Below are 26,936 nucleotides of genomic sequence, written 5' to 3' on the forward strand. Positions count from 1 at the left end.
CACACGTGCCCACGGACAAGAATACACCTCGGACCCTGCCCGGGTGGGGCAATTTCACGCGTCAACCCCAGAGTGCACCGCAGCGACGGGAGGAAGACGTGATGGACCCTTGGACAACAGGCGTCCAAGTGCCCTCTACACTAGAAAGCGCGGCCCGACGTGAGCCACCACCCTTCCGCCCCGAGCCGCGGAGCAGAGCCCAGGCTCTCAGTGTCCTTTGCCCCGAGCCAGAGCCCGGCCCCCTCCGCCTTTCCCCGCGTCCCGCGCCTGCGCCACGCCCCCGCGCTCTTTGGGAAGATGGCATCGATGTGCTCGGCGCTCTCCTGAGCCAGCCCTAGAAGTGGGCGGGTCCATTTGCCTCAGGTGGTCTAACAGGCGCCGGGGCGGACCAATGGCGTGGCTCCGTGGCTCCGCCCCTTCCTTGCGATTGGCCGGCGCTGGAAAGCCGCGGCCTGGGCCTCGGGAGGCGAGCCGGACAGGGATTCAGTCCCGGTCGTCCGCGTCGCGCGTTAGCTGATCGCCGGCTCTCTTCGGTCCAGCCTGCTCTGCCGCCGCCGCCGCCATGGCCCAGTGAGTGGCCGCCCACGGGCGGCCGGGGAATTTTCCGAGGGCCGACGCGGAGGCCGGAGTCGCCCCAGACGTCGCCTCGCCTCGGGGGTCGCCTGAGCCCGGCCTCGTGGCGCCCGGAGCCCCGGACCCCGAGCCAGCCCCGCGGCCTCGCCTTTCCTCGGACCCAGCCCCTCTGCCCCTCGCGGCGGCGCAGGCGGATCCGGTTCCAAGGAAGGGCGGGAGGGGAAGGGACAGGCGTGGCCGCGGGAAGCCCGGGCCGCTGGACGGCCCGGCTGTGGGAGACGGGAGGCCTGGGACGAGTCGTCAGCAGCTCGGCTAGAGTGCAGAAGAGGCTTCGTGCCGTGGACCCCCTCCTGCGGGCATGTTTGGTTGGCCCAGGAGAACATGAGGACCCGTGAAGTGGCAGAGCGGGGTGGCCCGCCTGGAGTTTCACGGAAAGCTGCAAGCCCGGGATCTAAAGTGCAAAAGGGAGGAGGGGATTAGAGGAAAGTTAAGACGAGTTATCAATCACAGCAAAAGCTAGAAAGCTCTGGGTCCCTGACTTGGAATGAATTAAATGCAACTGACAGTTTCCTTTGTTCCTTTTGCCGTCTTTCAGAGCTGACATTGCCCTGATTGGACTGGCTGTCATGGGCCAGAACTTAATTTTGAACGTGAACGACCACGGCTTTGTGGTAAGTTAGGAGGGGCACACTCTTCCCTTAGGGGTTCTTGTTGCCTTAGTCTGAGTGCTGGTGACCATTCTGATTCCGAAGATCCCATATAAGCTGGAACATGGTTCTCTTTATATGTGCTCTGTTGCTGCTTAGGACATTTTTGCAAGAGATCGAGAAGCACCACTTTACATGTGGGTGTGGGAGGGGCAGCTCCACAATTCTCTGAGGAAGAAGAGTCCTGCTAAATGTATCTGCAGGTTCTGTCAGTTCTGCAGCCTTGAATAAACCTGTTGGTATCCTAAGGAGGAGAAATCCCGCTGGGAGTATAGATTTCTGACTTTATTGCCTAATGGGATCTGGTGAGACGTTGGGGTGTGAATACTAAACTGGCTTAGATACAAGGATTATCAGTGACAGAAGATAACAGTCTGGAACTAGCTTGTTCCCAGATTTGAGTCCTAACCAAATAGCGACAGACTCTATCTAGCCTGATAAGTTTTGGGCAGTTGACATTTGCCTATATTCAGTTCTGTGCCTTTTCATCCTATTAAAATTAACTTTACGGTGATCAGTCAGCACTTGGGTGGGGAAAAGGTAGAATCAGGGTCCTACCTCCCCAAAACCTTGGGCTGCATAGAAATTCCCTTGTCACTTGGTCCTCAGTCTGAAGGTCTTGTGTGTCCCAGATTTCCTGATCAGGCCTTTTGTTCTTCTAGGTCTGTGCTTTTAATAGGACGGTCTCCAAAGTTGATGATTTCTTGGCCAATGAGGCGAAGGGCACCAAGGTGGTTGGTGCGCACTCCTTGGAGGAGATGGTCTCCAAGCTGAAGAAGCCTCGGCGGATCATTCTGCTTGTGAAGGCTGGTCAGGCCGTCGATGATTTCATTAAAAAATTGGTGAGGCCAGCTCTCTCCCCGCTGCTACTCGTGTGACAGAACGTCTCTCGTTCCCTTCCTTTAGCTATTTCACTTTTTTTTTTTTTGTTTTTTTTTTGTCTGCGTCGGGTCTTAGTTGCGGCACGCGGGGTCTTCCGTTCTGGCGCGCAGGCTATAGAGCGTGCAGGCTTAGTTGCCTTGCGGTATGTGGGATCTTAGCTCTCCAACCAGGGATCGAACCCGCATCCCCTGCATTGGAAGGCGGATTCTTAACCACTGGACCCCCAGGGAAGTCCCTCACTTCTTTTTGCTTAAGAAATTTTGTCCCTTTTCAATTTCTGGATATGATCTGCTCAGTTCTGACAAAATGTTGCTTAAAAGTCTCAGTGTTGGTTAACTTGACTGGCACCAATTAAGTAACAACATACCCTCAAGCGGTAATAATTCTTAGTATATAAAATTCTGAGGACAACAAGAGACACGTCCATAAGAATTCATTATCAACCAGAAGAGAAACAGTAGTAATCTCAGTGAGCTCTATCTTTGATATTCAAAAGAAAAACTTATAGTTTTGATTGTGTATTATGAATGTTTAGTGCTAGTCACTATTAAACCTTACTGTCCAAATTTAGAAATAGAGTTCATCTTTCTCAGTATTCCTATAAAGCAACAATTCTCAAATTGTTGTATCATTTAATATAAATGACAAGAGATCCCCTTAGGGAGTCCTAGCAAATGTATCTTTTTTTGGAAGAAGAAAGTAGGCACCTGGGTGGTGCTGGCCGTGCTGTGGCAGGTGTCTGCCTCAGTGCAGTTCTGGTCTCTGATCATCAGCTGAGGGGGCGTTTGCGTCACGGAGGTGCTGATCTTGGTTCTTTGGCACATTGTAGTCTGACCCCTTATTTAGGCTTTCCGCCACCTCAGGGCCAGGGGATAGTGGACCCATTTGTTCGTGGTCACCGCCATCTGTACTCTCCCCAACTTGTTCTCACCGGAGGCCTGATGGCCACTCCCCCACTGGGGTGTCTGCGGGAGAGGAGGGGCCGAAGGGACCGCTGCCTTTTCCCCAGGGAGCGTGCCCGGCAGCTTCTGGTCAAAGCGCTGTTGCTGTAAGCTTCTGGGGGGACGCCTCTAGGGCCCCTTTCCTCAGCACACCTCTGGGGGAAGATCACACTGTATTAACCAGGAGGATTGCCCTCACCGTCAGTAAACGGAGACAACCTCATTGCCAGTGCCCTGCGGCCTTGGGGTGCTTTTCCTTCAGGAAAAAAAAATGCAGATGGGTGAAGGAGAATCAGTGGGAATAATTTGTTTATTGGGTTGGCCAACGCGTTCGGTTTTAAGTAAAAATAAAAGACATTTTTTATCTTCACCAAGAACTTTATTGAACAACGTAGTCTTTAATCGAAAGAACTTTTTGGCCAACCCCATAGATACTCAAAAACAGTTCTACAGTATCAGCTCTGAAAAAACCAAGGCATTAGCCATTTGGAAGAAATGTTTTGTTGTGAGAAGTGTTGTAACAATAAACAAAGGAAAGGGATGAACATTCCTTTCCCAGAGGAGTAATGTCACCAGTGGGGTTGTTTGTACAGGGAGAGGAATTTGTAACCAGTATGCTACCGTTAAAAAAAAAAAAAAAAAAAAAAAGACCTAGAAAGGAAGAACGTTGCGATAAAGGACACACCAGACTTTTTGTGTAGTAAGATGCCAAGCTGCCTATGGTCAGCTACAGACAGAATGGACTGAAAAATGGTAGAGTACTCTTCAGCATAGGACAATATTAAGTAATGTTACCTGGAGCCTTGTTGGGGGAGATTGAATAATGAATACAGTAATAGAGCCAGCCTGATTGGTGTGGCGTAGGAAGATACTTTTGTTCAAGGCCTGGTCTCTTGCTGCCATCTCCAAGTGGTGGTGATCAAATTGTTTATTCATACACAAAACCATTTGATATTTACTGGACCCCTACTCTGTTCTAGGCAGAGATTTTATAGGTCTTTTAGAGCTAATCCAATCTGGGAATAAAAATCAGGCAGGTGGTACACATTGGAAACACAGTTTTCCAAGTAGGTTTTGTTTGTTGTAAAAATCTTAGTTAAAAAGAATTATTTCGGTTGTGGAGAGTTCTGACTGTGTTTGCTAGCCCTGAGCTTTTAAATAAGGTCTAGCTCTAGCCCCAGAGAGGATTGTTGAAGATTAAATAATATATGTATACTTTCAGACAGGGTTTATTTGGGATAAGTTCTTGTTTGCTTTAATTGGTCAAGGTATGTTTATTTTTGTCTTTCATTTTTTTGGTCCACCTTAATGCTGGTGTCTGGTTACAGGTACCCTTGTTGGACACTGGTGACATCATCATTGATGGAGGAAATTCTGAATATAGGGATACCACGGTAAGCATTCTTCAGTCCACATTCTTCCAGGTTCTGAGAACATTCTAGAAAAAAGTACCAGCATTGCACATGTGACAGAAGAGTAGACGTCTTTCTGTGGTGCTCTTTTGGGATTGGCCATCAAGACATACCTGATGGATGAGGTTCTCATGGGTCACACACATAACTCAAAAGAATGACTGCTGCTTAGATACGGCAGGCTGGGCGTTTATGCTTAATCTTCCCTTCCTGTCCCGCCACTCCGTGATACATCAGTGTGCAACATGGGTGAGCCCCGCTGTGCTGATGGTCTCGTGTGCTGGGAGAAGTCCCTGTATCATCTACGTGTCAAATAGTCATAAGTCATGCTTGTATTAAACCAACTCTTCGTTGAGTCTTACTGTACAAGGTCTTTTCCTGTAAAATGAGAATGTATGTTTAGCTTTATTATTTCCCTTTGAGGACAGGGTAGCCATCTTAAACTTCCATGGATTTTTTTTTTTAATTCCCAAACAGAGGGGATTAGTAAGTCAGAAAGGGGATTAAATTTCTTGAATGACCAGGTTATTCGTGGATCCTTGGGTCATTTAAGTCAATTGTGGGATCTCCATACCTGTCTTATACCTCTTCTCATTCAGTGGGAGAAACTGATTTTAGGGAAGCATGACGAAATTCTTTTTCTCTCATGTAGAGACGGTGTCGAGACCTCAAGACCAAGGGAATCTTGTTTGTGGGGAGCGGAGTTAGTGGTGGAGAGGACGGGGCCCGGTATGGCCCATCACTTATGCCAGGAGGGAACAAAGAGGCTTGGTGAGTACCAAGGGCACCACCCTTGCGTCGGCACAGGGAGCCTGAACCTTGAGAACGGGTGAGCTGTGAGCAGTTCTGCCACCCGATCTCCTCTGTGCAGTCAGTGTTGGAGATGGGAGAGGCTGGGAATATTTATGTATACGTTTTGTGGCTTTGACGGAACGCGTGTGCCTGTTCCTCCTTTCCTTTTTTCTTCTGTTATTTCCTCTCGTACCAACAATGGAAGTTCTACATAGGCTTCAAGGGTTTAGAGGCTTTAACGAGGCAGCTCAGATAACGTCCTGTGCACTGTCTGGACTTAGGAGCAAGGTCTGCCTCTTCAGCCCATATGTGGTGTATTTAACCATTGTGAGTAACGGCAAAATCAGACAGGGCCTCTTTTGTCCCAGGGAATGAGGTGGAAAATTTTTATTTGACTCGGGAAAAAACGAATTTTACACTGCTCACTGTGCTGTGTATAAGAGGAAGGGTTGGCCGCAGAAGGGGGGATGCTTTGGTGGTGATGTAGCAGGAGGGCTGTATAAGGCATAGGCTGGGGGTGATGAGCGGGATAGAGGATTAAAATGAAAAGGTGCAAGTAATTAATTATACATAATGTAGACTGAGGGACACACCGCTGCTGAGACTGCAGGAAGAGGGAAAGCCAGATAGAGGATGGTAGAGAGATGGAGCAGAGGAGAAAGAAATAGAAAAGGAAGGATCCTTGTGAGGGAGACGTGGGAAGGTAACGCGCTTTTCCGAGTGAGTTTGGTTTCCGATTATTCTAGACTTACATTAGGCATTAAAGTAAGGAGTGATCAAACCTAATCCCCAAAGGTGAGGGGTTGACTGGGGAAGATTAGTCTTTTAATTACCTCCCTAATGATTAAGTCTGGGGATTCTCTTCAGTATGTTAAAGTCTAGAAATAGAGGCCTTCCTGCTTCTCAAAAACTTAAAAATATTTATTTTGGGGTACCGCTAAGTGGGCTGTTACAAATGTAGACAATACACATGAAAAAATCTGATATACAGAGGTGCTCTAGTTCTCATTAATACATTTTCTCACACTGACCTGTTAGAAGCAGAAATGGTACTTTTATCTGAAATAGTCAAAATTCAGGGAAGCTCTAAAAGCTTAAGATGTAGCTACCCTAGCCCCCTCCTCCTGAGCATTCACTTTGCAGCCCTGTGAGGTTTTGTGTCTTTACCAAAACCCTTTTGTGAAGAAGGCTTTATTGGTCAAAAGTGAGGAGAACAGTAGGGAACGGCGTCAGGAGCTTACTCTGTACTCCTAAGGGAGGCGTGGAAGGAATGATGAACAGTTGCTTTTTCTCTGGATGATAAGGAATGTAGCTCTTGGAAATGTTGCATGGTTCTGTCTGTCCAGAATCCTGCCGTGCTTGATAACATACATCCAGACTAACAGAAGCAGTCGCTACAGGAACGGCTTGGAATCACAGCTTCTGCTGATAGTGCAATAGAAATTTCTTCTGGGGCTTTGCCGACCCTCTTACCCAGCCTTTTTGTCTCCTGTCTCAAATCAGATCGTCCGCAGCCTCTGACTGATTTACCTTGCGGACTTAGCTTATTCATTACTTTTTTGTGGGCACTTCCACCGCCCGCTAGAAAGGAAACAGTTGGGGGGCGGGGGGGAGTCCTTGAGAATTTCGTGGAGACCCAGGCCTCCCCTTGTCAGCAGCTGAACCACCCACTTCCTTCCTACAGGCCCCACATCAAGGCCATCTTCCAGGGCATCGCTGCAAAAGTGGGGACTGGAGAACCCTGCTGTGACTGGGTACGTTGTGGGCCCCCCTGAAGCCAGTTGGCGCCACGGGCGTCGACATGACCAGGTGCAGAGCAAGGATCACCGTGGTCCCAGCGGTTTGCTTTGTGACATAAGCTCCTCAATGTTTACGTCGCTAGCACAGCCGATGCCGAAAATGCGTCAGTTGTACATGTCCTTGTATCTTAATTGGAGGTTGATATTAAAAGCAGCCCTTCTCAATTCATCTAAAATATGGATTCCTTAAAAAAGGAACAGGAAGGATGAGATGAAGTAAGATTTTTTTCTCCATGTTACTTCATGGCTAAAGAAAGAATGTCAAGGGAGTTGCCTGGTGGTCCAGTGGTTAGGACTCTGCACTCCTACCGCCGTGGCCTCGGTTCAATCCCTGCTTGAGGAACTAAGGTCCCGCAAGCCGCATGGCGTGGCCAAAAAAAACAAAAAGAAAAGAAAAAGAAAGAAAGAATGTCAAGGGGGTGGGGGAAGAAAAAAAAAAAAAGAGAGAATGTCAGAATCAAAAGTGGAGTTTGCTCCCTTGGGTAGGTATTGTGTGCTTAGAACAGAGTAAGCTGCAGCTCTTCGCCCTCACTGAATGTGAAGGAGGCCGAGGCACATTCTTTCCCTTCCTATATTTTGTGTTGCTGGTAAAATAAATTTTATCCCTTGTTACAGCCTCAGTCCATCCCATGGATGAAAAAAAAACACTAGGCAGGGGAGACCTGAGTTGTCGTTCTGGCTCTCCATTGACTAGCGGTGTGACATTAGGCAAGTCATGTTCTTCCATGGGCTTCAGTTTTCTCATCTGTCAAATATGGGGGTTGGACTGGATGACCTCCAAGTTCTCTTTAGCTCCTGATCCCCTTGCATTTTACTCTACGTGCCATTTTTATGATGTTAGTTTTGTTTTATATGAGATAAAAGGTAGAGAAGAAATGAGGACTTGGGCCCACGGGGGATGAGGGGAGGCCTCCCCCCGGGCCTGACAGTGCCTGGTGACTAAGCCGCTCCTCACGTTTTAACCAGTGGTCACTGAGTTCAGTCAGAACCTGCTTAGCATTGAGAGACGCTGGTGCTGTGATTTAGAAGACTGAGTAATTTTCTCACTAGTGTGAAGGATTGGGAAGGGAGCTTTTGTTCCTTGACAATACATTGCTACGGTAAAAAAAAAAAAAAAAAAGTACAGTGACAGTAACTTCTTTTTAGATACATTTAGGACATAAGCATGAGGAAAATAACAGTACTTGCCTGTGTATCTTGATCAACTCCTGGTGACTTTCCATAACCCCAAGCCTTACTCTTAGGTTACTGAAAAGAAAAAACTGGTATAGATACTAAAAGCAGGCACCCCTTAGCTCAGTTTTGAAGTTACAGGAAGGAAGGGGTGAAGCAAGGTATTATTGGCCATGTTACTTCATGGCCAAAGAAAGTGTCAAAATCAGAATGGGGGGACTTCCTTGGTGGCGCAGCGGTTAGGAGTCTGCCTGCCAATGCAGGGGACACGGGTTCAAGCCCTGGTCCGGGAAGATCCCACGTGCCGCGGAGCAGCTAAGCCTGTGCGCCACAGCTACTGAGCCTGCACTCTAGAGCCCACGAGCCACAACTACTGAGCCCGCGTGCCACAACTACTGAAGCCTGCGCACCTAGAGCCTGTGCTCCACAACAAGAGAAGCCACCGCAATGAGAAGCCCGCACACCACAATGAAGAGTAGCCCCCGCTCGCCGCAACTAGAGAAAGCCCGCGCACAGCAACGAGGACCCAACGCAGCCAAAATAAATTAAAAAAAAAAAATCAGAAAGGGTAGGCCAGCCATGGAAACATAGACGGAGGAAGTCTCTGTGTCAGGGTGGCAGTGTGACAGCATCCACCCCAGCAGTGCTGCCAGCACTGGTCCACCGGCAGGCATATCCCTGTCATGGTGACGGGAGTGTCTGACTGCAGAGCTCTCCTTGTTCTGACTCCTTGCCCTCCAACCAGTTTTCAGATAATCTGGCTTCCCAAGTAGCTTGTCCACAGGGACAGAATGTGTTGATCAGACTAACACTTGTAACCATTAAGGTACATAGTTAAATTTCTCATCATAAATTCACAGACTGGTATTCTGATTTTATACATCTTGCCAGCTTTATTAGAAATCAGCACCTTGTCAGTTGTGGGACCCTGGCAAGAACACATTTCTGGGCTTACAAGGTTGAGGGCAGACCTTGCATCTGAGGTCATTTACCTCTCGGTGGCCATTACAACTACAGTACATTTATACATTGTTTAAAGTACACGTGATTTAGTTAGCCAGCTTCTTTTCACCTGTGGTTGCTAGAAAAATAACTTCAGGAAAAAGAAGACTCCTTTTACCTGTGGGAGGGGGCTGGGGAGTGGGGAGTCACTTTTAATAACAATGAGAAAGAATGGAAAACGTAGGCTAAAGACCTGTGGGTACTTAACAGTGAATCTGGGGATTTTGAAAAACCTTTAAAGGAATGAATTTGGAGTTAGTTTACAATAGCATCGTGCTGGATTGAGGCTTGTGTTGGGTTGTTATATGGTGAGTCTTTTTTTGAAAATACTATAAATATTTGTTCGTATTTATTTTTTGTATGGGGAGGGAGCCTTGCCAAAGAACTGGATGTGGGCTTCTCTGGTGTATTTCCTGGCTCCCTGACGGCCTCTCGGCGCTTGTGGCTCTAACAGGTGGGGGACGAGGGGGCAGGACACTTTGTGAAGATGGTGCACAACGGGATAGAGTACGGAGACATGCAGCTCATCTGCGAGGCCTACCACCTGATGAAAGACGTCCTGGGCATGGAGCACAAGGAGATGGCAGAGGTGAGTCCCGGGCCCTGGGTGGGGAGCGCTGCTCAGGTGAGAAGGCTTTGTTGGTGACGATAAGTCCTTCCTCATTCTTTTTCCCTTGGTCATTCTGGTGATCTGGATGGACTCAGCCTAATCTAAGGGAAGCTCTCAGTAACAGGACCATAAAATCTGATAGCCAGTCACTAAGCCAGAAGTTCCCAGAGACTCTTGGTGTAATCGTCTCTCCCACTCAGGGACCCTGACTGTGTGTCAGGCCTGTGTCACTTAACCGCCTGGTCTCGTTTGATCCTCCGATGGTCCCACGTGGGAGGTGCCGCAGAAGCTCGCTTTTCTGATCCAGGTGGGACTGGCTGTTAGACAGCTGTTCAAAAAAGGTTGTCAGAGTTGGGAAACATAAGCATTTCCCCAAACATTTTATTCTGAAAATGTTCAAACATACAACAAAATTGAAAGAATTTGACAGTGATCACTTACATACACACAACCTAGATTCTACCATTAACATTTTACTCTGCTTACTTTGTGGAATATCTGTCCATCCCTCTATCAGTTTTATCTTTTTTAAAAAATACACTTCAAAGTAAACTGCAGACATTTGTACTGTTTTCTCTAAATACTTCAGCATCATTAACTAGGCAAACATTTATTTTAATTGAAAATATAGGAAGGTACGTTCAATCACCCATCGTTTCATGGAGAGCCAGGTCCTTTTTCTTTTAAGTGTGGCTCTGCTGATTAGCATTCTAATCAACTTTCTTATCATCTAGAATTTGTAGTTTCAGTTATTTCAAGTGGAACGTGATTTAAAGACACTTGCACACAGTGCAGAATCCTTCCAGATGTTTTACATTCTTTTCCCTCCTAATTTTAAAATTTGTGTTGGGAATTCCCTGGTGGTCCAGTGGTTAGGACTGTGCACTCTCACTGCCAAGGGCCTGGGTTCAACCCCTGGTTGGGGAACTAAGATCCCACAAGCCATGTGGTGTGGCCAAAAAAAAAAAAAAAAATTGTGTCATCCCCACTTATTTTGTTTCACTAACTTGCCTTTATTGTTCTTTCCAAAACAGTTTGACTTAGTTTTCATAGAAACATTGCTTTTCTTTTTGTGTTCATATTTAATTGGTTTACATAATATGAGTGCCAGGCACTGTTGTATGTTGGGGATATATTAGTGGGAAAAACAAAGTCCCTGCCCTCATGGACCTTGGAAAGACAGTAATGACTGAATATATAAAACTTGTTCGTGATCACTATTATAAAGAAAAGTAAACGGGAGGAAGAGGCTGCTCTAGATCGAGTGATCAAGGAAAGTGACTGTACGAAAACCCAAGTGAGGTGAGGGGACACCTGGCTCTGAGGAAAGCACTGGCCTGGTGACCAGAAAACAGCATGACCAGGTTGAAATCAGAAGCAGCCGACTCTTGGTTAGCATAACACTCAGCTGGTGGAAGAAGCGTTCGGGTGTCCTGCACAGGAGCCTGGTAGCCTCAGGTGTTGGGCAGATTGTGAGCGTCGGTCAATATTTACATGGGAAAGGGATGAATCCGTTAAGGGAGCATCTCCGGTATAATCCTAGGTTCTCCCACATTGTTTTCTTTCACATCCTGCACACAGGCCTTTGAGGAATGGAATAAGACAGAGCTGGACTCATTCCTGATTGAGATCACAGCCAGTATTCTCAGGTTCCAAGATACTGACGGCAAACACCTGCTGCCAAAGATCAGGGACAGCGCGGGGCAGAAGGGCACCGGGAAGTGGACCGCCATCTCTGCCCTGGAGTACGGCGTCCCCGTCACCCTCATCGGTAACACTCAGCTTTGGATTGAACCTTTTCATCTCACTGTTTTGACCCTGATGTCCTTCAGGCAACTGAGAGTTACCAGATCTCTCAGAGAATCTGTTCAACCCTAGTCGGCTTTCCGAGTGCGGTCTGCTCTTTCTGCACTTGAATAAGTTGACAGTGTGAGAGAGGCTGAAGCTGCTTTTGAATCTCTTCTTTATAATCCTTCTGTCAGTCATGAGAAAACTCATTTCTTCTTTGAGAGAAATTCAAAAGTTACTACCTGTCTTATCCAGTTTGACTTTGGGGATCGGTTTAACATTAGTGATCAAATTATAGTCAGTGACCTAAGATCTTTCTAATAGGGAAGCTAACTGTAATGGAATTTTTCATACAAAAGTTCACAGAATAATAAAAGTTTAGGTACTCAACATTTATTACTATTTTGCTGAGGTTTTTTTCTCAGATATTTGAGGAATAAAATATTACCTAAGCATTTCCAGTCCTTTAATATTCTTTTCCTAAATTCCTTCCCCTTCTTCTTTTAGAAGAAAACTACTGTCCTGAAGTGAGTGTATATCCTTCCCATCCATGTTTTTTATCTTGTCTTAATGAGCTAAGCATCAAACTCAAAAAGTTGTAGAGAGAAGGAAATAATCAAAAGCAGAAATAAAACAAAAACGATAAGGGGATTAACGAAACTACATGATGGTTCTTTAAGAATAAAATAGATACATTCTGTCAAGATTGGAAAAGGAGAATGAAGGGAGGCTCCTGGTCTGCTTAATGAAGGCTGATCTTTGCTCCTGGCAGAATGGTTCCCCCTGTAGTAATAAAACAAGTTTTCTTGTTGGCTCTTCCAGACATAGGTTGCCTTTCCCTCCCTAGTCTCCTCCCGCCTTTGGTTTCCTGTTAATTATGCCTGACTCTGTTTACAGCTGACTGGGTAGTTGCAGGCACAGTTAAGGAGGGAAGCAGTTTGCTTTGTCCAGCTCTGCAGAGAAGGAAGCTGAATGCTTTTTAGCTAATCTGAGTGCTACCCTGGGCGGGGGCCCAAGGGCGCAATAACTGGGAGCAGTTTATTCATCACTGCCTCAAAAGGAGTCCTACTCTCTTGTTTCAGAGACTTTGTAGCCTACCTAAGTCACATCTCACTTTCTTCCTGCACGTCAGTTATTCTAACTCCAGTGTCCACCCTGCCCCGTCTAAAGCTGAAGGCAGGCAGGCTTCCTCCCTGGCTATGTGCCATTCTTGTTTGTTGAACTAATGGGGAAGTGAGTCTTCCAGCTAATCTTTAGGTAACCCCCCCGAGGGTTACGCCACACTCGCCTCTTCCTGCCTTTTGTCTTGTGAAGCTTCCGCCCAGGAATGCTAAGTCATCATGTGTGTGCAGTGCAGGAGCCCAGAGGGCCAGGCAAGGACAAGGACAGGGAGACACCTGCTCTCAAGTTTATGGCCAGAACCCTTTCCTCAGAAATAAAGTCCTCTGTTAGTCCCAAAGGTTTTACTTCATTTTGTCTGTTGGGGGAAAAAATGGTTAATTTATTCTAATTATATAAAGTGTCAATTGGGCAAGCATTTATAAGTGATAATTTTTAAGATACTAATATCTTAATATTAAAATACCATATTGGGGACTTCCCTGGTGGTCCAGTGGTTAAGAATCCACCTTCCACTGCAGGGGGCGCGGGTCCGATCCCTGGTCGGGGCACTAAGATTGCACGTGCCGCACAGCACAGCCCCCCCCAAAAAAAACAAAAACATTGAAATATTTTTTATTCAAATGAAGTATAATTGTGAAGCTGTAATGGTGACCATGGACATAGCAAAAACTAAACTGTAAGAATTAGAAAATGGAGTTTTTTGAAAGGTGAAGTCTCAGTGTACTCGTTGTTTCAAAGTGATGAGTATTAGTGCTTCAAAAGAAAATAAATGAAGTCTTTGGTGACCATTTATAAATTAAAGTCCTCGCAAATGAAACTGAAATTTTACTGGTGGACCAACACTGAGTAATTCTTAACAATAGTGGTTTTGCTCTTCGTATTTTCCCCTTAAAATTCCCCTTTGAAGTTGATGGTGATCTTTGAGGTTGAATACGTGTCTTTATGTTGGAAGACTGACTTGGAGTTTCCATTTTCAAGTTAACCGTTAGAGCTTTTTATGAAAGTTCTTTCTGATCCAGGTTAACCTTTGTGGCGGAAGGTTGAGACTTCCAGCTCGTGGAGAAACTGGAACTCGTGCTCCCTTGCTCTTCTCCCTCGTCCTCTCTGGCTCGTGTGTGCTCCTCCTCGGGTTCTGCGTGTGAGTTGTGGTGACTTGTTATCTCCCCCTTCCCCCCACGTAGGAGAAGCGGTCTTTGCTCGATGCTTATCATCTCTGAAGGACGAGAGGATTCAAGCCAGCCAAAAGCTGAAGGGGCCTCAAAAGGTCCAGTTCGAAGGAGATAAGAAATCATTCCTGGAGGACATTCGAAAGGTGGGGTGCCGCCCCGCAGTGGCAGCAGGGGTGGGACTGGTGGGGAGAACACCCCGAGGCCACGGGGAGGACATGGGGTCAGTCCAGCCTTGCCTGTTGATCTGATTTGCAGCCTTTGCTAAACCGTGTCCTCGTTAGAGCTGCACTGCGGGGGGGGGGGGGGGGGGGGGTGTGGATTAGGCAGCCGTGGGCCAGCCGCAGCTCTGATGAGTCTTTGTGCCCTCCTTTAGGCCCTCTATGCTTCCAAGATCATCTCTTATGCTCAGGGCTTTATGCTGCTAAGACAGGCAGCCACTGAATTTGGCTGGACCCTCAACTATGGCGGCATTGCCCTGATGTGGAGGGGGGGCTGCATCATCAGGAGGTGAGTGGTCGGGGGGCCTGCCGCCTGCCGTGCGGGAGCGCCGCGGTCTTCGGGCGCGCTCGGGGACGGCTTCCCTGGAACTGGTGCAGTGAGTCCTCCCGCTGGGACGCTGGCGACCAGGCAGGTTTAGGGGTCACATCTCACTTTCTTCCTGCACGTCAGTTATTCTAACTCCAGTGTCCACCCTGCCCCGTCTAAAGTAGTTCTGTGAGCACGGTTGTGCCCTCGGCCCTCACCTCTCGGGACCTGGCCTGTCTGTATTCACGGCAAATACAGCGAGCTGGTGGGGATGGGGGGACAGGTGCCTTCGTACCTCGCGAGGGTATCTGTCAGCTTCCCACTTACTTCCCCTGCTTTCTGCCAGGCGTTCAGCCTGCTAGTTAAGATTTATTGATTGTTTTCCCTCTTGATTATTTCAGTGTATTCCTAGGAAAGATAAAAGATGCGTTTGATCGAAACCCAGGACTTCAGAACCTACTACTAGATGACTTCTTTAAGTCAGCTGTGGAAAACTGCCAGGTATGTAGCCCAGAGTTGGGTGGTAAAGGAATTCTGTCTCAGTGGGTTTTGCTCTGGGGGCGCCTGCTTTTTCATTTATGTATGAAAGTCTGTTGTCTTTTCTGTGAGCTAATCACTAGTCTTTGCTTTGCTTTTTTGCTCAGGACTCCTGGCGGCGGGCAGTCAGTACTGGTGTTCAGACAGGCATTCCCATGCCCTGCTTCACCACTGCTCTTTCCTTCTATGATGGATACAGACACGAGATGCTGCCGGCCAACCTAATCCAGGTGAGCTTTTGGAATAGGTGGTGAACATTAACCTGGGTGGTACCTAGGGTCATGTGCCTGCGTCTGTCCTATAACCAAACCATTTCTTGTTTTCTAGGCTCAGCGCGATTACTTTGGGGCTCACACCTATGAACTCTTGGCCAAGCCGGGACAGTTTATCCACACCAACTGGACAGGCCACGGTGGCAGCGTGTCCTCGTCTTCATACAACGCCTGATCAGATTCTGTTAGGCGCCACGACTCCACAGACCGGTACATTCCACTTGCCACACAGCACTGCTTACATGGCCCTTTGCCCTACTTTCTGCTCAGATCTTTGAAAATAAAGTGTCGTAAGAGACTCCTGAAGAGTCAACCCGAGTTTATTTGTAAAGTAGCTCTTTGAGAACCATCACGCCCTCTGCCCTCGCCTCTTGGGATGGAGCAGAAATTGAGCGTGTGCGCGACCTCGAGAGCCAGCTCCCTGAGGCAGTGTTTCCCGCGTGTCCCCCGTGGGTTAGGGAGACAGAGCTCTTCTCACATAGGTGGGAAAGGTTTTTGTGGAATTTGATCAAACTGGAGCCTTTGTATCATGCAGCTGAATTCCCTTTTCCCTTTATTTAATAAAAGTTAAAAAAAAAAGAAAAATCATATTTATGCTGCTTCTCCAGATTCTTAAACATTCTCACCTTATCCACACTGAGCCACATCCTCATTGGCAGAATGATGTGCACCTGGTTTCATTACATTTGAATTAGTTTATTTCCTTCCTTTATTTAGCCTTGTTAAATATTTTCCTCTTTGTTTTCTTTAAAAAAAAAAAAAGAAAGAAAGAAAAGACCTCAATAATAGTACCAGGAACAGCAGAGTTAGGTAATGATTAACTCTGGAGGGAAGGGTGGGGAGAGGTAGTCAAGGGGTGGGTGTACAGGCTTATGACTGGACAAATTATTTAATCTATCTGGCCTCAGTCTTCTCATTTGTAAAATGGGGATAATCATCATGCCTGCCTCCTTAAGGCTATTTTGAAGATTCACCTAGTAAAAACAGACCAACACTTGACACATAATAAGCACCTACATAAGTGGTAATTATTATTATTACCACTTCGGGGTGTGCCTGTCCCTGAAGCAGTGGCGTTTCTGAGAGTTAGAAACCAAATGTTACTTCTCAGCACTCACTGGTGAATTCACTTTGCAAACCAGCCCTCAGAAAGTTCCTGGCGGGGCTCCTCTGTGTGCTCAAGTGTGTATGTTAAGACAGACAGATCTTAACTGAATACACTACCGCCATAACCCCTTCACCACCACCCTGCCAGCGGGTGGATCTTGGGAAAAAAAGGCAGATTCTGAGTCAGCAGGTCTGGGGTGGGGCCCCACATTCTGTATTTCTAACGAGCAACCAGGTGGGGCCATTATGGCACAGTCAGGGCAAAATAAACGGAAGCTCCTTTATCGCTAAAAGAATATAACCGTCCTTTGCCTAGGTCCTTGACAGGGAGGGTTTTTTTTACTATATATGATTTCATGCCTTTGGAATTTTACATCCCATGACTTATTTGAAAAATTAATGTCTGCCACACAGTGAATACTATTTAAGGTTGACTATTACCTACTTCCTGCTGAAGGTGAGGTGGTCGAACAATTCTGAAAGTGGATGGGGGTGGCCACGGACGGGTTCTGCCCCAGCCAGGTCCTGTCCAGCCTAACTGCCACAGGGGCAGTCTGGTGGCCATTCCAGCAAAGGGCCTCCCTTGGCAGAGACTGGGGGCCTATTATCTTTCTGCTTTCTTTCTGCTTCATTTGAGACACAGCGGAGTTAAGACGTATGGGTCAGGCAGGGGAGCAGACAGGACCTCTCAGCAGAGGCTTTAGGCAGGGGATATACAGGTGTTACATTTCTTTGAGGCAGACGTGGAGCCATCTTTTTAGGAGGGGTAGAGAGACCGTCAGGATGTAGATACTATGTTTAGTATGTATGTTAGCACTGACATGTTCGCTGTTTAGTAATAGATACGCTGCTCCAGTAACAAACCACCCCAAACTCAGTGGTGTGATATAACCACCATTTTTATCATTCTCCTAATTCTGAGGGTCAGGAAGTTGGAAGGGTACAGGAGCGACAGCTTGTCTCTGTTCCACAATGTCTTGGAGCCTCAGCTAAGAAGACTTGAAAGCTGGGGGTGATTCCATGGCTGGGATCACTTGGAGGTGTCTGTCTCCTTCATTCATTGGGCGGTTGATGCTGGCTGGGACCTCAGCTAGGGCTTCCAGCTGGAAAGGTGCACAGCGGCCTCACCACGTGGCCTTAGCCTAGGCAGACTTCTTACTTGGTGGCCCAGGGCTCCAAAGGGGAGTGTTCCAGCTAACAAAATGGACACCACATTGCCTTTTAAGACCTAGCCATGGATGTGACACAGCATTATTTCAGCCACACCGTACCAGTTACAAGTGAGTCCTAAGCCCTCTAAATTCAGGGGAAGGAGTATTAGGCTTTACCTCTTGATGGCAGACTGGCAAAGTTCTAGAAGAGCATGTGTGTCAGGAGATTTTTTTTTTTTTTTTTTTTTTCCGAATATAATCTGCCACATACGCTTCCCTGGAAAAGGACAATTTGTTACACGGGGAAGTTGGGAACTCTGGCCCTATTTGGGGGTTTTCCTGAGGGCCTCATACAGTATTTATGGAATATATAAGAACATAATAATAGCTAACAGAGTGTGTGCCAGGCACTGTCTTTTGTTTTTTAAATTATTTTCTTTATTTTTTTCTTTTTTGGCTGCGTTGGGTCTTTGCTGCTTGCTGCGCGCGGGCTTTTCTCTAGTTGCGGCGAGTGGGGGCTACTCTTCGTTGCGGTGCGCGGGCTTCTCTGTGCAGTGGCACGGGCTCTAGGCGCATGGGCTCAGTAGTTGTGGCGCACAGGTTTAGCTGCTCCGCGGCACGTGGGATCTTCCCGGACCAGGGATCGAACCCGTGTCCCCTGCATTGGCAGGTGGATTCTTAACCACCATGCCACCAGAGAAGCTCCCAGGCACTGTTTTAAGTTTACTCATTTAATACAACAGTCTCTAAAGTAGGTACTACCATTATCCCCAATTTACAGATGAAGCCCAAGGATGTGAAGTAACTTGTCCAAGATCACATAGCTCCTGCAGAACTGAAATTTGAGCCCCGGCAATCTGGTGCCAGAATCCATGCACTTAATCATCAGACTATCTTTTTTTTTTTTTTTTTTGTCTTAAACAACAGGAATTTATTTCTTACAGTTCTGGAGACTGGGAAGTTCAAGATCAAGGTGCTGGTCAATTTAGTTCCTGGTGAGAGCTCTTCTATAGGCTTGAAGGCAGCAACTCCTCTCTGTGTTTTTTTTTTTCCTGGCACATTCCATTCTTTTTTTTTTTTTGCAATCAGTCATCAGTTTTATACACATCATTGTATACATGTCAATCCCAATAGCCCAATTCAGGACACCACCATCCCCACCCCACCGTGGTTTTCCCCCCTTGGTGTCCATATGTCTGTTCTCTACATCTGTGTCTCAACTTCTGCCCTGTAAACCGGTTCATCTGTACCATTTTTCTAGGTTCCACATACATGCGTTAATATACAATATTTGTTTTTCTCTTTCTGACTGACTTCACTCTGTATGACAGCCTATAGATCCATCCACGTCTCAACAAATGACTCAATTTCGTTCCTTTTTATGGCTGAGTAATATTCCATTGTATATATGTACCACAACTTCTTTATCCATTCGTCTGTCGATGGGCATTTAGGTTGCTTCCATGACCTGGCTATTGTAAATGGTGCTGCAATGAACATTGGGGTGCATGTGTCTTTTTGAATTACGGTTTTCTCTGGGTATATGCCCAGTAGTGGGATTCCTGGATCATATGGTAATTCTATTTTTAGTTTATTAAGGAACCTCCATATTTTTCTCCATAATGGCTGTATCAATTTACATTCCCACCAACAGTGCAAGAGGGTTCCCTTTTCTCCACACCCTCTCCAGAATTTGTTGTTTGTAGATTTTCTGATGATGCCCATTCTAACTGGTGTGAGGTGATACCTCATTGTAGTTTTGATTTGCATTTCTCTAATAATTAGTGATGTTGAGCCTCTTTTCATGTGCTTCTTGGCCATCTGTATGTCTTCTTTGGAGAAATGTCTATTTAGGTCTTCTGCCCATTTTTGGATTGGGTTGTTTGTTTCTTTAATATTGAGCTGAATGAGCTGTTTATATATTTTGGAGATTAATCCTTTGTCCGTTGATTCGTTTGCAAATATTTTCTCCCATTCTGAGAGTTGTCTTTTCACCTTGTTTGTAGTTTCCTTTGCTTTGCAAAAGCTTTTAAGTTTCATTAGGTCCCATTTGTTTATTTTTGTTTTTATTTCCATTACTCTAGGAGGTGGATCAAAAAAGATCTTGCTGTGATTTATGTCAAAGAATGTTCTTCCTATGTTTTCCTCTAAGAGTTTTATAGTGTCCGGTCTTACATTTAGGTCTCGAATCCATTTTGAGTTTATTTTTGTGTATGGTGTTAGGGAGTATTCTAATTTTATTCTTTCACATGTAGCTGTCCAGTTTTCCCAGCACCACTTACTGAAGAGACTGTCTTTCCTCCATTGTATATCTTTGCCTCCTTTGTCATAGATTAGTTGACCATAGGTGCGTGGGTTTATCTCTGGGCTTTCTATCTTGTTCCATTGATCTATGTTTCTGTTTTTGTGCCAGTACCATATTGTCTTGATTACTGTAGCTTTGTAGTATAGTCTGAAGTCAGGGAGTCTGATTCCTCCAGCTCTGTTTTTTTCCCTCAAGACTGCTTTGGCTATTCAGGGTCTTTTGTGTCTCCATACAAATTTTAAGATGATTTGTTCTAGTTCCGTAAAAAATGCCATTGGTAATTTGATAGGGATTGCATTGAATCTGTAGATTGCTTTGGGAAGTATAGTCATTTTCACAATATTGATTATTCCAATCCAAGAACATGATATATCTCTCCATTTGATGGTATCATCTTTAATTTCTTTCATCAGTGTCTTATAGTTTTCTGCATACAGGTCTTTTGTCTCCCTAGATAGGTTCATTCCTAGGTATTTTATTCTTTTTGTTGCAATGGTAAATGGGAGTGTTTCCTTAATTTCTCTTTCAGATTTTTCATCATTAGTGTATAGGAATGGAAGAGATTTCTGTGCATTAATTTTGTATCCTGCAACTTTACCAAATTCATTCATTAGCTCTAGTAGTTTTCTGGTGGCATTTTTAGGATTCTCTATGTAGAGAGTATCATGTCATCTGCAAACAGTGACAGTTTTACTTCTTCTTTTCCAATTTGTATTCCTTTTATTTCTTTTTCTTCTCTGATTGCCGTGGCTAGGACTTCCAAAACTGTGTTGAATAATAGTGGTGAGAGTGGACATCCTTGTCTCGTTCCTGATCTTAGAGGAAATGCTTTCAGTTTTTCACCGTTGAGAATGATGTTTTCTGTGGGTTTGTCGTATATGGCCTTTATTATGTTGAGGTAGGTTCCCTCTATGCCCACTTTCTGGAGAGTTTTTATCATAAATGGGTGTTGAATTTTGTCAAAAGCTTTTTCTGCATCTATTGAGATGATCATGTGGTTTTTATTCTTCAATTTGTTAATATGGTGTATCACACCGATTGATTTGCATATATTGAAGAATCCTTGCATCCCTGGGATAAATCCCACTTGATCATGGTGTATGATCCTTTGGATTCTGTTTGCTAGTATTTTGTTGAGGATTTTTGCATCTATATTCATCAGCGATATTGGTCTGTAATTTTCTTTTTTTGTAGTATCTTTGTCTGGTCTTGGTATCAGGGTGATGGTGGCCTCATAGAATGAGTTTGGGAGTGTTTCTTCCTCTGCAATTTTTTGGAAGAGTTTGAGAAGGATGGGTGTTAGCTCTTCTCTAAATGATAGAATTCACCTGTGAAGCCATCTGGTCCTGGACTTTTGTTTGTTGGAAGATTTTTAATCACAGTTTCAATTTCATTACTTGTGATTGGTCTGTTCATATTTTCTGTTTCTTCCTGGTTCAGTCTTGGAAGGTTATACCTTTCTAAGAATTTGTCCATTTCTTCCAGGTTGTCCAGTTTATTGGCATAGAGTTGCTTGTAGTAGTCTCTTAGGATGCTTTGTATTTCTGCGGTGTCTGTTGTAACTTCTCCTTTTTCATTTCTAATTTTATGGATTTGAGTCCTCTCCCTCTTTTTCTTGATGAGTCTGGCTAATGGCTTATCAATTTTGTTTATCTTCTCAAAGAACCAGCTTTTAGTTGTATTGATCTTTGCTATTGTTTTCTTTGTTTCTATTTCATTTATTTCCGCTCTGATCTTTATGATTTCTTTCCTTCTGCCAACTTTGGGTTTTGTTTCTTCTTCTTTCTCTAGTTCCTTTAGGTGTAAGGTTAGATTGTTTACTTGAGCTTTTTCTTGTTTCTTTAGGTAGGCTTGTATAGCTATAAACTTCCCGCTTAGAACTGCTTTTGCTGCATCCCATAGGTTTTGGATTGTCGTGTTTTCATTGTCATTTGTCTCTAGGTATTTTTTGATTTCCTCTTTGATTTCTTCAGTGATCTCTTGGTTATTTAGTAACGTAGTGTTTAGCCTCCATGTGTTTGTGTTTTTTACGTTTTTTCCCCTGTAATTCATTTCTAATCTCATAGCGTAGTGGTCAGAAAAGATGCTTGATATGATTTCAATTTTCTTAAATTTACTGAGGCTTGATTTGTGACCCAAGATGCGATCTATTCCGGAGAATGTCCCGTGTGCACTTGAGAAGAAAGTGTAATCTGCTGTTTTTGGATGGAATGTCCTATAAATATCAATTAAATCTATCTGGTCTATTGTGTCATTTAAAGCTTCTGTTTCCTTATTTATTTTCATTTTGGATGATCTGTCCATTGGTGTAAGTGAGGTGTTAAAGTCCCCCACTATTATTGTGTTACTGTCAATTTCCTCTTTTATAGCTGTTAGCAGTTGCCTTATGTATTGAGGTGCTCCTATGTTGGGTGCATATATATTTATAATTGTTATACCTTCTTCTTGGATTGATCCCTTGATCATTATGTAGTGTCCTTCCTTGTCTCTTGTAACATTCTTTATTTTAAAGTCTATTTTATCTGATATGAGTACAGCTACTCCAGCTTTCTTTTTTTTTTTTTTTCTTATTTTTTATTTTTTTCCAGCTTTCTTTTGATTTCCATTTGCATGGAATATCTTTTTCCATCCCCTCACTTTCAGTCTGTATGTGTCCCTAGGTCTGAAGTGGGTCTCTTGTAGAGAGCATATATATGGGTCTTGTTTTTGTATCCATTCAGCAAGCCTGTGTCTTTTGGTTGGAGCATTTAATCCATTCACGTTTAAGGTAATTATCGATATGTATGTTCCTATGACCATTGTCTTAATTGTTTTGGGTTTGTTTTTGTAGGTCCTTTTCTTCTCTTGTGTTTCCCACTTAGAGAAGTTCCTTTAGCATTTGTTGTAGAGCTGGTTTGGTGGTGCTGAATTCTCTTAGCTTTTGCTTGTCTGTAAAGCTTTTGATTTCTCCATCAAATCTAAATGAGATCCTTGCCGGGTAGAGTAATCTTGGTTTTAGGTTCTTCCCTTTCATCACTTTAAGTATATCATGCCACTCCCTTCTGGCTTGTAGAGTTTCTGCTGAGAAATCAGCTGTTAACCTTATGGGAGTTCCCTTGTATGTCATTTGTCGTTTTTCCCTTGCTGCTTTCAATAATTTTTCTTTGTCTTTAATTTTTGCCACTTTGATTACTATGTGTCTCGGCGTGTTTCTCCTTGGGTTTATCCTGTATGGGACTCTCTGCGCTTCCTGGACTTGGGTGGCTATTTCCTTTCCCATGTTAGGGAAGTTTTCGACTATAATCTCTTCAAATATTTTCTCTGGTCCTTTCTGTCTCTCTTCTCCTTCTGGGACCCCTATAATGCGAATGTTGTTGTGCTTAATGTTGTCCCAGAGGTCTCTTAGGCTGTCTTCATTTCTTTTCATTCTTTTTTCTTTAGTCTGTTCCACAGCAGTGAATTTCACCATTCTGTCTTCCAGGTCACTTATCCGTTCTTCTGCCTCAGTTATTCTGCTATTGATTCCTTCTAGTGTAGTTTTCATTTCAGTTATTGTATTGTTCATCTCTGTTTGTTTGTTCTTTAATTCTTCCAGGTCTTTGTTAAACATTTCTTGCATCTTCTCCATCTTTGCCTCCATTCTTATTCCGAAGTCCTGGATCATCTTCACTATCATTATTCTGAATTCTTTTTCTGGAAGGTTGCCTATCTCCACTTCATTTAGTTGTTTTTCTGGGGTTTTATCTTGTTCCTTCATCTGGTATATAGCCCTCTGCCTTTTCATCTTGTCTGTCTTTCTGTGAATGTGGCTTTTGTTCCACAGGCTGCAGGATTATAGTTCTTCTTGCTTCTGCTGTCTGCCCTCTGGTGGTTGAGGCTATCTAAGAGGCTTGATGGGAGGCTCTGGTGGTGGGTAGAGCTGACTGTTGCTCTGGTGGTCAGAGCTCAGTAAAACTTTAATCCACTTGACTGTTGATGGGTGGGGCTGGTTTCCCTCCCTGTTGGTTGTTTTGCCTGAGGCAACCCAATGCTGGAGCCTACCTGGGCTCTTTGGTGGGGCTAATGACAGACTCTGGGAGGGCTCATGCCAAGGAGTACTTCCCAGAACTTCTGCTGCCAGTGTCCTTGTCCCCATGGTGAAACAGAGCCACCCCCCGCCTCTGCAGGAGACCTTCCAACACTAGCAGGTAGGTCTGGTTCAGTCTCCCCCAGGGTCACTGCTCCTTCCCCTGGGTCCCGATGCGCACACTATTTTGTGTGCGCCCTCCAAGAGTGGGGTCTCTGTTTCCCCCAGTCCTGTCGAAGTCCTGCAATCAAATCCCACTAGCCTTCAAAGTCTGATTCTCTATGAATTCCTCCTCCCGTTGCCGGACCCCCAGGTAGGGAAGCCTGACGTGGGGCTCAGAACCTTCACTCCAGTGGGTGGACTTCTGTGGTATAAGTGTTCGCCAGTCTGTGAGTCACCCACCCACCAGTTATGGGATTTGATTTTACTCTGATTGCGCCCCTCCTACCGTCTCATTGTGGCTTCTCCTTTGTCTTTGGATGTGGGGTATCTTTTTTGGTGAGTTCCAGTGTCTTCCTGTCGATGACTGTCCAACAGCTAGTTGTGATTCTGGTGTTCTCGCAAAAGGGAGTGAGAGCATGTCCTTCTACTCCGCCATCTTGGTTCCTCCCCTGGCCTCTGTGTTCTTACTTGGTAGAGATCATCAGACTATCTTACTGCTCAGTGTGTACGATGCATTACTCATTGGCAGATTTACTGTACACCTACTATGTGCCAAGCACCGTGCTGGGAACCATTTATTTAGTGGTGAGAGAATATGAAAGTCCTGACCTCATGAGTTCCTAGAATACATATAACAGCCGATGGAGATGGAGTTCTGAATCAGCATTTTACAGTGCAAATTTAGGGAAAATAAATGATTAAACATTTATGGTACCCTATTTAATGCAGCTGGAAGGGGCTCAGGAAACCTGCAGTGTCCTTGCCTTATTTATGGTGAGGGCAGTGGGATGAGAGAAGAGGATAAGAGTTTGGACTCAGAAGCCAGGCTGCTCATAATCAAATCTGGGCTCTACCACCTCCTAGCAGTTCAACCTCTGACAAGTCCTTTCACCTCTGGGACACTCTTCCCTCATATATAAAATGGGGGTAACAGCACCCACCTCCGAGGGCAGGGCACCTAGGGCACAGCCAGGAGCAAGTCAGCACTCAGTGAGTGTTAACCAAGGGGCAAGAGGGCCTTGTCAGTGCAATGCTGACACCTACTGGCCAGTTTACATGCCAGCTCTTCATCCTGTGAAAATAGTCCCAACCAACCACAGTTGACCCTTGAACAAGAGGTGGGTGGGTACGGGTGCCGATCCCCACTTTCCCCCTCTCGCAGTTGAAAATCTGCGTATAATTTATAGTGGGCCCTCCAAGTGTGTGGTTTGGCACGCAAAGATTCAACCCATCGTGGATCGTGTAGTGCTGTAGCATTTAGTATTGAGAAAAACCCTTGTGCAAGTGGACCCGTGCAGTTCAAACCCGTGTTGTTCAGAAGGTCAGTGTACATCCATTTTCTGTAACGTAATACCTCAGCCCTGGACCTCTCTCTTCAGACCCTAAAGGGTTAGGGTATTCTGCACGTGTCACTGGAATAATGCTCTTTCAGCCTGGGAAGCAGCTGCTTTAAAGTGAGATACCTTGCATGGTGAAAAGCACAGACACTGCCTGGGAAATAATTGTTACTGTTTCTTGAACACTTATGTGAGGCAATTTAAACCTCACAACTGCTCTGCAAGGCTGGTCCTATGATCCCCACATTATAAATGAGGGAACTGAGTCTTGGAGGGGTTCTGACTTGATCAGGGTCACAAAGCTTGTGAGAGGGGCTGGGCTCTGAACCCAAGGCCTGGTCCGAGGGCTGGAGTTCATTTAAAAATGCAGAATACAGGGCTTCCCTGGTGGCGCAGTGGTTAAGAACCTGCCTGCCAATGCAGGGGACACGGGTTCAAGCCCTGGTCCAGGAAGATCACACATGCTGCGGAGCAACTAAGCCCGTGTGCCACAACTACTGAAGCCCGCGCACACTAGAGCCCGTGCTCTGCAACAAGAGCCCACGCACCGCAACAAAGAGTAGCCCCCGCTCACCGCAACTAGAGAAAGCCCGCACGCAGCAACAAAGACCAGCATAGACCAAAAAAAAAAAAAAAAAAAAAAATTCAGAATACAGAAATATATAAAGTGAAAAATTTGAGTGCCTTTATCTGCCTTCTCTTCAAATCATGCTCAGAATTTAACTGTATTTGTCATGTATCCTCCCAGCTCTTTTTCTATTCCTTTCAAATATCCCACATCCCCATATAGATGCATATGCTCTTTTCTTTTAAAAAAACCCAAGGGCTTCCTTGGTGGCGCAGTGGTTAAGAATCCGCCTGCCAGTGCAGGGGACACGGGTTTGAGTCCTGGTCCGGGAAGATCCCACATGCCACGGAGCAACTAAGACCGTGCGCCACAACTACTGAGCCTGCGCATCTGGAGCTTGTGCTCCGCAACGAGAGAAGCCGCGACAGTGAGAGGCCCGCGCACCGCGATTAAGAGTGGCCCCCACTCACCGCAACTAGAGAAAGCCCTCGCACAGAAACGAAGACCCAACACAGCCAAAAATAAATAAATAAATAAATTTTTAAAAAACTCTTAAAAAAATAAACAGAGCACTAAACTGTAAAAGAAGTGTGAGGAGGTCCAAAAATATGATTTTCCCCTTGATGACTGCAATAAGGCTTTAGAAATATACAGGTTTCCCCCCTTCCTGAAAGTTCGAGTTCCACCACTTTGCTTTTATGAAAGCCCTGCGTTAGTACCTGTTTTCGCTAACCGAAAGAAATCCAAAGAGAATTTTCATTTTTACGAGAAAAAAGCCGTTGCCATACTAATGTAGAACTTCATAAAAGTGCAGTGGCTTAGTGCAAACTTTCAAAAGCAGGGGATACCTCTACATCTATCTAAGTCAAATTTCTTTAAAACAATTGGGGGGCCTCTACTTTGTCAGGACTCACTGAGATGCTGCTGAGAGTCAGATCCTCAGCAAACATTCAGTGA

At 45.3% G+C, this 26,936-nt stretch overlaps 1 protein-coding gene across 1 annotated transcript; it reads left to right on the top strand.

The window, feature by feature from the left end:
- The first annotated feature begins 415 nt into the window (after positions 1–415).
- PGD (phosphogluconate dehydrogenase) lies at positions 416–15,878 on the top strand. Its single transcript, XM_036841834.1, has 13 exons — positions 416–570; positions 1,169–1,244; positions 1,943–2,122; positions 4,432–4,497; positions 5,168–5,286; positions 6,992–7,061; positions 9,736–9,870; positions 11,473–11,662; positions 13,983–14,113; positions 14,344–14,477; positions 14,897–14,996; positions 15,140–15,262; positions 15,360–15,878. Exons 1-13 carry the CDS (start codon positions 563–565, stop codon positions 15,477–15,479), a joined length of 1,452 nt encoding a protein of 483 aa, XP_036697729.1. The 5' UTR covers positions 416–562; the 3' UTR covers positions 15,480–15,878.
- The last annotated feature ends 11,058 nt before the right edge of the window (positions 15,879–26,936 follow it).

Source organism: Balaenoptera musculus, chromosome 1 (assembly GCF_009873245.2).
Source record: "Balaenoptera musculus isolate JJ_BM4_2016_0621 chromosome 1, mBalMus1.pri.v3, whole genome shotgun sequence".
Lineage (NCBI taxonomy): Eukaryota > Metazoa > Chordata > Mammalia > Artiodactyla > Balaenopteridae > Balaenoptera > Balaenoptera musculus.

What these genes read in the sequence shown, in the direction of transcription:
- PGD (XM_036841834.1), top strand. An exon ending in GAGAACCCTGCTGTGACTGG is followed by an intron (nt 7,062 to 9,735) that starts GTACGTTGTGGG and finishes TGGCTCTAACAG; the next exon opens with GTGGGGGACGAGGGGGCAGG. An exon ending in CAGCTGTGGAAAACTGCCAG is followed by an intron (nt 14,997 to 15,139) that starts GTATGTAGCCCA and finishes TTTTTTGCTCAG; the next exon opens with GACTCCTGGCGGCGGGCAGT.